This window comes from Argiope bruennichi, chromosome 8, assembly GCF_947563725.1.
Source record: "Argiope bruennichi chromosome 8, qqArgBrue1.1, whole genome shotgun sequence".
NCBI classification, from domain to species: domain Eukaryota; kingdom Metazoa; phylum Arthropoda; class Arachnida; order Araneae; family Araneidae; genus Argiope; species Argiope bruennichi.
The window spans coordinates 125,690,375-125,702,955 of record NC_079158.1 but is presented as its reverse complement, the minus strand read 5'-3'; the positions used below and the strand labels follow the sequence as shown (position 1 = coordinate 125,702,955).

Sequence of the window (12,581 nt, the reverse complement as noted above, 5' to 3'; positions counted from 1 at the left end):
TAGCTAATCCTGCATTTGGGATAGTTTTTGTTAGCGCCTACAGATGGCTGTAGACTGCTGGCGCCGTCTACAGGCACTAATTGGAACCTAGCTTGATCCTCCAATACGTCCTCCGGTTAACTCTACCCTAAAATTAAAATATAATGTCAATAATAACAAAAAGAAACAGTTATGCAACCAAAGGGATGGCGGTTACAGTTTAAGAGTATTTGATTATTTTTTTTCTCATAGAATAGTGCAAATATTTATTTTATTTAAATAATAACAAAACATGCCTTTGATAAGTGTTTATAAAATAAATCACCTTTATAGAGCATTCAAACTGAATATAAAGGGAACAATCTGTTAAAAATATACATATAAAATATTTTCTCAGTAAAAAGTTTGTTCTGGCAATCAGCTGTTTTTTCGTCTGTTTTCGATACTGTAATGCAATGTTATGGGTTGTGATGATGCTCTTTGTTTGCGAAATCAAAACATTAGCAGTTGACGGGTTCTGACTGAAGACATTGAGAGAGCGGCAATCGAAACCTGATATAATTGAGTTATCTTCAGATTGTGCGTGCTCAGAAGAAAAACTTGCTAAGAGATAAAGAGAAATTTGCAATATTCAATGTTCCTAAGTGTATTTGTTATTTTTAATCTTAACTTAAATATATATTTTTTTTCTGTAGAAGTAGAATTCGCACAACTGTTCTCAGGAATTTTTATTAAGATTTTAAGTTTTACGTAACTTTTACATGCATGACATATGGTTCCGCATCAGCACTTTTAACAGAAAACCATAGCAAATCAAGATTTGTTTTAATATTAAACAAACGACATGGGTATATGCCTGCAGTTAAAACTGTTGCTATGGAAAAATTTTACGCTAAAGAAAAGGAAACCTGTAAGTAACAATTTTAGTCCAAATTGGCGTCAAATTTATTTACTTTATTGTATTCTAACGTTTTTATGTACTTATAATTTTACAAAAACAAATATATTTTGCTGAAATAATTGTAAAAGATTATTGTGGCTATTGATAATCTATTACTTTTCTATTTGTTTCTCATCTTATGGTGGCATTTGTTGCATACTTTTTCTTCCATATGTTAATACTTTCAACTTGAAATTTTTTAAAATCTGTTATGAAGAATATCAAAATATATTATTTCCATTGATTTATTTAAGTTAATATTTTAATGAGCATTGTGGAACCTTCTAAAAATTAACTTCATTATATAATTGTTTCAGGTAAACAATTATCTGGTATTGATATGAATTTTTTTGCACTTTCCCATCTTTTCATTTAATTTTTAGTATCTACAAAAGAATTAATGAAATTTTATTATAAAAGTATCATCTTATTAATAATAAATCATATCACTTTTTGATTAATTTTTTTATAAATGTATATTAATTTTTATATAAATGTTTTATCTATGTATAAAACTTGTCAAATAATTAATGCAGCATATCTTCAGTGGATTTCTAGCAAAAAAAAATGCAGGATCTTTTAAATGTATTTGCTTTTTTCCATATGTATCCAAATTTTATCAACTCCAGAAAAAAAAAAAAAAATATTTAATTCACATTTGTTTGAATGTAAGCTCACTTGGTTTGATATAATCAAAAATTTATTTAAACATCTCTTGAAATTTCTTTCTGTTAAACCAATCAATTCTGATAATTTTGTTCTTGTCTAGCAAGCTGCTTGAAATATGAAAGATGTGTCCTCATTCAATTATTGATTATTGCAGATTTTTTTGATTAGATAAATAATTTAAACTAATCTTTCTGTTAATACTTATTTTCTAAATTGTCAAATTATCTTTTGAAATGTGTTCAAAAGTGTATTTAGAATCCCAATATATCTGCACACCAATTTTAGTGTATTCTAAGATATTTAGCTGAAGTAATAATTTTAGTTTCACCAGATTGCACTAAATAATATTGTACAAAAAAAATTCTTTCTGAAAGTCTAAAAAAGAAGAAAATGGATCGATTAAAATAATCAAGATTGAAAAAAATTAGAGGATTTTTAATGCCAATATATAAATTGTCTGTGAAAAAAAAAAAAACATAAAAGATTTCATTTTCTTAAATTTAAAATTTTCATGTTTTAAGTACTAGTTATTTCTACAAAAGTTTCTAGCTATTTTCATTGCTTTCTTCATATAAAAATTAGTAATTGGAATGATCAAGTTATTCTTAATAAAAGTAATTAAAAGTACTTAAAACGTGAGCATTTAAAATTAGAAAAAAAAAAAAAAAATGTAATCTTTTATTTTTTGGTTATTTTTTCATAGGCAATTCATGCTTTGTATTTGCAAAAATCCTCCAATTTTTTTCAATGCTTATTTAATTTTACATACAATAGCTAAATTCATCAATAATTCAATAGTTTTTTTAGAGCTTTCAGTATTTATAAGAAATGACAAGAGAAATTTTTTCTGTGTTTGTGTGTAGATTACCAATTTGTTCAGCTATAATGAGTAAGATGTAAAAGAAAATTCTTATCAAAAATTTCTGTCAATTTTCATATGAAGTCACAAAGCATATTCATTCTATTCCGTAGTTTGTGAAGGGGATATATTCTGTTGGGATACAGTATCCCCTTCCTTTTCAAAGATGGCAGTCTTAAGCATTTTTCTTCTATTGCATAAATTTTGCAAATTTGAATATAAGTAACATATATAAAAGTTTCTTAAAATATTTTACTATTTAATTTTTGATTTAAAGATGAACTTGAATGTAACATCTCTCTCTATATATCTTTCTCTCTCTCTCTCTCTCTCTGTATATATATATATATATGTGTGTGTGTGTATGTGTATATATATATATATTAATTGCATACCAATGATTTGTTGTCAAAGATATGCTTATTGTAACCAGCAATTAATTGCAAAATATGTCATTTTAGTCTATTATTCGCCTACGACTTGCAAGTGAGGCTTAGGTTCAGTGATAGAATGTGATTAATTCTTAGCATCTTACAATTTCATGACTTTTTATTTTTTTATTTTTGCTCACTGTTTAGTAAATTTTTATAAATGCGAATGAGGAGTACAATAAAACTAAATAATGACATTTATTTTGAAGCTTAATTTTTTAATAAAAATTATTGGAAATAATAATTTTTTGTTAAAACATGCTTACATGTAAACAAAAACCTAATTATTATTTTTATTCAATAATGATTAAATGATTCCAATTTAAAGAATTAAAACAAAATTTCAAGTTATAGAAGAGATGCATCAAGGGTTAATGCAGGATAGGCTATAGACGTACAGCCACATTATATGAGGTGCTCTTTAATCATGGATTGGTTAAAATCTTCATTGTTCATCATAATTCTTCCAGTAATTTACATTAAGTATCAGATATTACATCTACATTAAAAGAATTATCGCAACCTTAAAGTGTTTTTTCATTAAAATGCATTTATTTTTTCCCCCATATGTTACAGTGTATAGAGGTTTACTTATTGGAAATTAACTTTGCAATAAAAGAAAAAAAAGTGAAATTAAGGGTTCTAGATCATAAACTGACCTTCAAAACAGTTTTCTTTTGCATTTCATATAGTAATATATTCTACTAAAATTAGGAATAGATGAGATTAATTGATAATCATTGATTGACTTTATAGTATTCCTCCATATTCTGAGATAATAAAATAAAAAAGAATGAAAGTGCATGAGAATTTGAAATAACGAAGGCTTTTTTATTAATTTAATAATAACCAAATTAAATAAAAAAAATTATAAATTCTTTTTTTTTTTTCTTCTTTCAAATTTTGCTTTGTGATCTTGAAAAAATTTTGCTGATTGCTATGTTAATAGAAATATTATATTTTTTGACAGCATTTATGCCTGAAAATAATTATATCAAATGAATCATCAAATGAAAAGGTGCCCAAGAATGGAATTAATTTAGACAGAACAACTTAAAAAAGAAATAATGATTTAAAAAAAAAATTTTTTTGTTGCAGGATTTCAATGCACAATATTCATGTTTTTGCATTTTCAATGAAAAGCATTTAACTAATATGCTTCATAATGAATTATAAGCTAATTTCAGTGTTAAATCTGGTTTTATGTGTTGTAAGATCCTGATGTTATTTTATCCTAGGTGTTATGAAGCTATTGATTTTTGAAATAAAATTTATGAAGTGTTATGAAGCTATTGATATTGTGAATTAAAATTTGATATAAATTTTTATTTTATAGTTTTTTTATAGCTTAAAAAGCTGAAAAATATAATCCTCACTTGGTTTAAAGTCTTAAAAATTAACCAGAAAATTCTGATTATTATATGGATTTATTAATAATTGTTATCTAACCTGTATATGGAAACATTGCAACGTTCATAACGGAGAATCAGACTGGGTATATGAGTGCAAATGAATAAAAATTAATTTCTTTTACTATTTTCTTACAGATTGTCTTAATTTTTGAATTATTTATTCCCTTGGTTTTATTCTTCATTCTACTGGGTATAAGAAAGAAACAGCCAGCTTATCCTGTAAATGCATGTGAGTAAAGTTTTTGATGAAAAATAATGTTTACATATTTAACTTTTTTTTTCTGCTTATACTTTTCCCTTTTAATGTTTTGTTTTTAGTTCTGTTACATATATTATCTTTTAAATGAGAACTTCTATAAAATAAACTAAATCAGAGCAGATTAGAATGAAATGTTCAATTGTTTTCTAAATTACCAGTGTTTTAAAGATTAAATTTTTAAAAAATTGATTTCATGCTACTTCATGAAATAGTTGACTCACTGTTAACAACTATTGAGCTATAAAGTGTTATTAAGTCCGTTGTAATATTAATGTTATTTTTTAAATATAGATTATTGAAGTAAATTGACATTTTTATTTATTATGTAACTTCAAATCCAAAGCAGAATATGATTAAAATATAGAACTGTATGGAATCAATTCGTTTATCATCAGTTGGTCCTAACAGATCTGTAATTTAACTAAGCACCATTTAAGTTTAACAAAACATAATTATTGCAAAATATTCTACATTAGCTTACAAGTTTTTTAGTAATTTTTAAACATTATTAATCTAACTAACAAAATAATTGTATGTTTTGTAAATTAAATGAAAAAATTCAACTTACAAAAATCAGTATGAAAGTAAAATCATTTTGAAAATAACGAATGAAATTTTCTCTTTTTTTTTATGTTTAAAAAAATAAACTTAAAGATTCAGAATGTTTAAATTCATGTTGGGTTTTAATGACTTAGATTTCTCCCTTGAGTTTATCTGATATTTAAAAATTAAAGTATAAAAGCTATTTTAATTTTTGTAAAATCTTTAAATAATTAATTTTCATAAAATCTTTGAATTTTGAAAATCATTATGTTTTCTTGAAATTTTCATTAAAAATAAAAACTCTTTATATTTACCAAGATTTCTAAAGAATGTTTAATTTTTTTCATCCTATGTAGCTCGCTTCCAAACATATCCATTGCCTTCTGCTGGAGTTATTGCTGTAATGCAAGCATTTTGTGATAATGGAGTTAGAGATGATGATGGCTTTATCAATTTCCCTAATAGTCCGTAAGTTTTCTTTCTTTTTCTAAATAATTGATCAATCTTATTGAATGATTATACTCACAAAGACAAATTTTATTTGCCTTAAAACCAGAATAGTTTACTTGATAATTTTATGAATTTGAAGTGATTATGAGGATAAATATTCTTTCAACATTCATGTCAAGATTTTTCATTTCATATGTTAGTTATGTATCAAGTGTTAGTACTATATTATTTTTTTAGATAATTGATGTTAAAGCTAATTTCCATTATTTTTTTAGATTGCATGATTCAAATGGTTTGAGAGTTTGTTTCATTGATTTTTTTGGTTAAATAGGATGATTTCTGATTGTGTCGGTCATTGTGGGTTTAAGTTGTATTGTATTCTTCACTTGTATCATTTAGAAAATTGTTAGATCAAATGTTTTTCAAAGACACCATGCAATTTTGATTGCCTCATGTATATTTTGTTTTTTCTCATTATAACAGAGTTGTTTTATATGTAAATTTTAAGTAAATAATATTAAGTTAAGTTATATGTTTATTTTAAGTAAAACAATTCTGTACCAATGATTAAAGTTGATGTAGAAGATATTTTCCCTCTGATGGGACAGTGTCATCTTTTTCACTAAAAATTTCTTATTAGCTTCTGTTATTGAACTTTACTGAATGAGCAAATGGACTGGCAGAGTTTAAAACAATTTATATATTGTATATGGTCAAAAAATGAAAATTGCAAAAAGAGTATTTTTACTTTGAAAGGATATTGCAAAAAATTCTGAATTGTTTACCTTTTAAATGTTTTTTTAATGGCTGTAAGGCACTAATCTTAATCAGCACATGATTCAGACTTTAAAGTGGGTAGACTTTAAGTGGGTACTTATAATTGGAATCTGAATTTTTGAATGAAATATTTATTACATTATTTCTCCATTGTCTGATAGGCAATTCTTTCTTTTTCATGCAATTTTTGTTTAATTAATTTCTCTTTCAATTTTGGCTTTATTTTTTAATTCTTGGTTATCAAAGTTATATAATGTGCTTTAAAATTTACTATTCTGATTTGTGCAATTATGTAATAGGTTTTCCTCTTCACCATAAAAAACATCAAAACTTTTGTAAATAAAAGAAAAAAAATATATATTTCCATTGATTGTTTTGTGGTTTCATTGGTTGCCCTCCTCCAATTTCTTATTCTTGTGTTTATTTATGATAGAAAGAATAATAATATATTTCTTTCATTTTAATATCAGTACATATCTTCCAGGTTGAATCCTGTCTATATTTGTTGGTAGCAAAATTATATAAGATGCAGATTTTGTGAAGGATATTTGTGAAAGTTAATAAAATTAAAATTTACACAACATTACTGAAAATGTATGTATATAAGAATTAATAAAAAAAATCACATTAATTTTAAATGAAAAATATCTCTACAAAGTGGATTCACTCCATTGACATAAATATTTTAATGACAGTAAATGAATAAAAAATATATATAGTTTTGAAAACTGAAGGTAAAATATCTTTTTCTTTCTTATGTACAGTTTACTTTTGTTTTCCATAAAAATTTAATAAAAATACATTGCAATTAAATTATTTATTAACAATTTAACAATATTATTATTTATTAACAATCTTAAGCATAGTAATTAAAATGTAAATGATTTTAAGTATTCGTATTTAAATTATTATTTTTCTTTCATTAAACAGTATTCTAGGATGGATCTTAAATATTTTTTAAATATATTCAACTTGTATAAATAATAAAATTAAAATATGAGTATTCTTAATAGAATACATAAATAAGATTTTAATTGGATTTTTGTTGCAGAATTTTAAGAAAGTTCCAAAATTTATATTGCTTTATTTTCAAACAAGATAACAAGCTCATATTGTTAACCTGATTGTGATTTTAGGATTAATTGGTTGTTGATATTAGAGAAAATGTTTTAAAGCTAAACAAGAATAGGAAGATATATAAACATATTTTATGAAATATCTTTTGAATTTTATTCTCTGTTATCTTTATTTAATATATAAATGTAATATATTGTTATGAAACTTCCTCTACTAAGTCCAAAAGTCAATGGTTTGTTTGTGTGGGTGTACAGTGTTACACAATAAACAGACTTCAGTAGCAAACAACAACGTTTATTAACACACAGGCACGAATATACAGATGGCAAAGACAGTCGAGACAAGCGAATGCACTGCAGAACATTTAGTACAAACAGCAGCCCACAAGTAGCAATCGATAGCTAACAACAATCACAGCACACAAAGTGGCCCAGACAGAATTCAGCAGGAGGTGAAAATCTACGTAGCTACTCTCTACAGTCTCTCCAAGCGCTTGCAGTTTTCCACTGTCTCCTTGCTTTAGCTGTATCCTACTGTTGACTCACTACTATATGATTGGCTGCTCCACGCCTGACTTGATGCTGCTTCTATAATAAATTCCAGAATTTGGCTCACAACTCTATGCACCAATTGCTTGAGCTCCACTCAACGCTTGCGCTTTGCTCTACTGCTCCAATCAATTTGCTGTTGACTCATTATGCGACTCTAAACTTCTCGAGGACTGTTCTTTTTCTTGGACTACTGGCCTTTTATAGTTTTCAGAGCTGGGCCGAGAAGGTTCTGGAACAATCAAGCATATCTCTGTTCCTATTGGCTGTACTGCCAAAATTCTTGAATATTCCAGTATTATTTATTTTGTCGCTAAAGGTTGCCAAGCCCGGGGATCACTGATCTGGCATCCGATCAGCATCCAATAGAGCTGGTTATAAAGCGGCCTTTCCTATGAGGAAATTAACTGTGCTGGGGAGCAACATTCCAGATTATTAACAATATATATATATATATATATATATATATATATATATAGGTGTAGTGTTTATTTTGAATTAAAACATTTTTTGTTTGTTTGTTTCTGAGTATCAATATGGTTGCCAGCATGTATCCATTGTGGATCTTATTTCATTTATAATTGACTGTGAGTTTAACAATCCCCAGTGAAATTTTCCTAATAATTTTGTCTATAGTTAAATATTTTCATTTATATTATTTTTTTATTTTTTCAGTATTACTGAATTTCTTTCAAAACTGAATAATATTTCCCAGAAGAATAATTTTTTCCAACCTGATTTCACTCCTAATGAAATGGATGAAATCCCTCTTATATATAAATCCATCATTGAAGATCCTGTAGCAGTCCATGATAGTTTTGTGAAAGCAGCAGGTATGTGGTGTTAATATCTATATAAATTATTAAGAAATTTCTGCAGTAAATATCTCTTTTTTGAAAACTAATTAATACAGATTTGTTTATTCCAAATTGTTATGATATGAAATTGATGTATCTGGAAAATATTACATATTGACATACTGGTATATTGACAAACTGGTATATACTTAACTGGTATATTGACAAACTTTAGTTTCAATTTTCTAACACAAATGAATATCTTATATTTTTTCTAATTTTGTAATAATTGCATTTCATTTTGAATAATCTTTTTGCGACTCTTCATACATTTTATAATGTTAAAATTTCTTCTTATGAAATGACGAGTAGCATTGGCTGCATCTAATTATGAAGAAACTCTAATATCACGCAGTGGTCTAAAAGTTCATCTAATCGCATACTAATACTACTTACGATGCAAAGGATTCAAAAGTTCATTGATTGGAGATCAACATCCTTTTAAAAACATCAACGGGATTTATTCATTAAGGTTCAACAGAAAATATAAAATCAAGAAGTTACTTTAACAAAATTTTAAAAGCACAGAAAGTATTATATTGTCTATTCTCAGACATTTCTGAAACTCGTAGCAAACAAACGTCACTAGAGCGAAAAGCAAGCCAGAGAGCGGGAGAATGGATTCGGATATATCCTTACAAAAGCTGGGATCCGCTTTTATATGATCTCATGGCAATCACGTGATTGATTTACATGTACATACAGATTTACATTTGCATATTGCACAGTAGTTACGACTCAAATCAGAAATACCGAAATCTTATGCTGATTAGTCAGATGATTGCATCTAAATAGTTTAATCTTAGACAATATTAAATTACCACGAGATTATGATAATTTATTATTTACGAGATGAATATGTTTAAAGATTAAAAGAAACAATTTCTCAAGAAAGAACAGAAGCAAACTATGCTTTTGTTTATGTAGGCATTTTCGCATACATTTCAAACTTTGGTTAGGAAAACTAACCGAAAAAGGTAATAATAATTACGATTAAATTATCTTTTTCTTAACATATAAATATTCACCATTCAGCCATTTTTTCTCTATTAAGGTTTATTTTCTGTAATAATATTAATGAACTTGATTTCAATTAAATATTTTTTAATTAGTCTCTGGCATTTCAATTCTTCCTTACATGCATGTTTATTACTTAGAATACTCCTATCACTTTTGTTGCTTTGTTTTTTTCTCTTCGTTCATATTTTAGGTTAGATATCTAATAACAGTAAAATTAATTAAAATAACTTGAACTCATTTGTTATCTGGAAGCATGATCCTCTCCATCCTTGTATTGACAGTATTTTCATGTAATCCTGTTAATCAGGGTCAGCCTTCTCTATGAAGCGTCGCAGGTGTAAAAAGCCATTTGGGGTCCTAAATTTTTTGCAAAGTAAAAAACAAAAAAAAAAAGAACAAATATTATTATTGCATGTTTATTTAATGCGTGATTTTGTTTTCGCTATTAATTACTTCAGGAAAATTACAATTTTTTTCAATTTCATTTCGATGTTTAGTATAACGAACACATTTAGGTGTTATGTACACATGCTTGATTGAAGACAATTTTTTATTAATTTTAATTTAGTGAAAGAGTGCTCAGCATTTATTATAGTAACTGTCAATATAAGAATAAGTTTTAACACAGTTAATGCATTTATAATTATTAATTAATATATATTGCAATATGTATTCAGCATTATTTAAATCCCTTTTATTCAAAATCAAATCCCCTCACAAAACAATTATTTGGATTAGATTATCATCTCCATCATTATTATAAATGAGTGAAATTTTGTTAGTAAATTTTAGATTTCAGTTTTAATTTTATTGATCAAATTAAAAGCCCAGTCGAGAACAATTGTTTTCATTTGAAATAATTTATTGATAGTGTTAATTTCTGATAGTATTGTATGTTTAACAGTATGGTTGTATACTGTTAAGCATAAAATGTCGTTTCTTCTATTGAATCCATTAGAAAAAATGAAATCAATAGCTTCAGATACTGCCATTATTTGCATCAATAAATTCTTCTAGGGCAACAAGTTTGTTTAAACTGTATATACACTGCTTTAACCGTATCTATTTTGGCTTCCCTGTGAGGGTCGCATAATGATTTAAGAATAATGTTTAAATGCTTTTGTAGAATTTCTCAATGTTTTTTTAGATACAGAAAATAAACAATGTAAACTTTGAAATATCCAAACAAAATTAAAATATATACTTCTGGAAGTGGTGTTACAATAAATTAAAAGAGTGTCATAGACAAGACATATAAATTGCATGAGGGTTTAAAGCAATTATTCTAGAATCTTGACACCAGAAAGATATTTTCTTGGCATGAGCATGATTAGATCTAACAATATTAAACATTTTATAGTATGAATTATCAAGGTAATATATGCAATTTAAATTAGTAGGTGATGTAAATGACAGTATTTTGTGTTTATAATATGTTGCACACTTGCACTAAACTGTAATATATCTGTAAAATTCGTATATTTACAAACCCATCGATTGTTGCAGTTTAATTTCTTCCTCTATTCCTTTCATCCCGCTATTACTGTTCAGAACATTATTTTGGTTCTTGATCATGTAGGGGCCCTCTCAATCGCGGACCCTGATGCATTGCATCCCCCCCCCCCAGATGGCCGGCCCTGCTGTTAATCTGTCAAAGATAAATTAAAATGCTGTCTATTTATAGTTTATCATCTCAAATTTTGATATATACTTTTATTCTTTGAGCTATGAAATTCTTTACCCGTTGGATAAATATGTTCTATAACTCAATCAGTTTATATGTAATGAATGCATTTAGTTTACAATGTACAGAAATTCTAATATAAAACTAAATGCTTTATTAAATGCAAAACTAATAACTTTATATAAAATTATATTTATATAAAGTGTGAATTTTATGTGTAGGTAATAAAGGTTTATATGTGTGGCTAAATTTTTTTTCCATAATTATATGTTTTAACTTAGATTTATGTTAATTCTATATATATTCATTTTTTAGTTACAATGTTCATTATTGATATAGGATGTAAATTTAAGATAGAAAAGTGTATAGTGAAAAGCATTCATATTGAAACTATTATCAAAATACTTTTTAATAGCATACAGTATGTAGTCTCCAAGAAATTAACAGCCTTTTTATATTCTTATAGTTTTTAAAATACATAATTCATACTTTTCAGCTTTTTCCCCCAAACGCAATCATTTTTTTAATTTAGAGCATATATTTAAAAATAAAATAAAAGTAGATTTGGCTGATATTTATTGAAGAAAAGAAGCTGATTTTTTTGTAACCAAAAGAAATTTCTATTTAAGTTATTAGTCTTAGATTTCATATATTATCCTTAATTCATCTAGTTGTCTGTAATTAGAATACTTCATTTTATGTATGCATTTTCACTGTAATTGTGCAAACTTGAGATTTAACTCGTTTAATTGTATTTTTAAAAAATGGGTGGTATTGCTATACAGTGAATTAGGGAAGTAACAAAACTGTCATAACCTTATCTGATTGACCATAATTAGAATATTTCATTTTATGTGTGCATATTTATTCTAACCATCTAAAGTTGAGTTTTAGTTATTTTGATTTAATAAAAAAAAGAGGAAGTATTCTATAAAAAGAATTTAAAGAAGTAATAAAACATTCATAACATTTGTAGAGAATATTATGTTTTTTTTTCATTGATTTTGCTTTTTATATTAAATTGTAGTGATAACATTGGATTAAATTTTTATAAAAGAAAAATAAGAAAGAAAAAA

At 26.1% G+C, this 12,581-nt stretch overlaps 1 protein-coding gene across 3 annotated transcripts in view; it reads left to right on the top strand.

The window, feature by feature from the left end:
- Nucleotides 1-463: 463 nt before the first annotated feature.
- The window catches only part of LOC129980885 (ATP-binding cassette sub-family A member 2-like), a 70,800-nt gene continuing 58,682 nt past the window's right edge, over nt 464-12,581 (top strand). For all 3 annotated transcript variants that reach the window (XM_056091341.1, XM_056091340.1, XM_056091339.1), the window contains exons 1-4: nt 464-889; nt 4,426-4,519; nt 5,449-5,560; nt 8,620-8,777. In XM_056091341.1, coding sequence (XP_055947316.1) covers nt 824-889; nt 4,426-4,519; nt 5,449-5,560; nt 8,620-8,777 — 430 coding nt within the window. In that variant the 5' untranslated portion in view covers nt 464-823. The remainder of the gene's footprint in view (nt 890-4,425; nt 4,520-5,448; nt 5,561-8,619; nt 8,778-12,581) is intronic.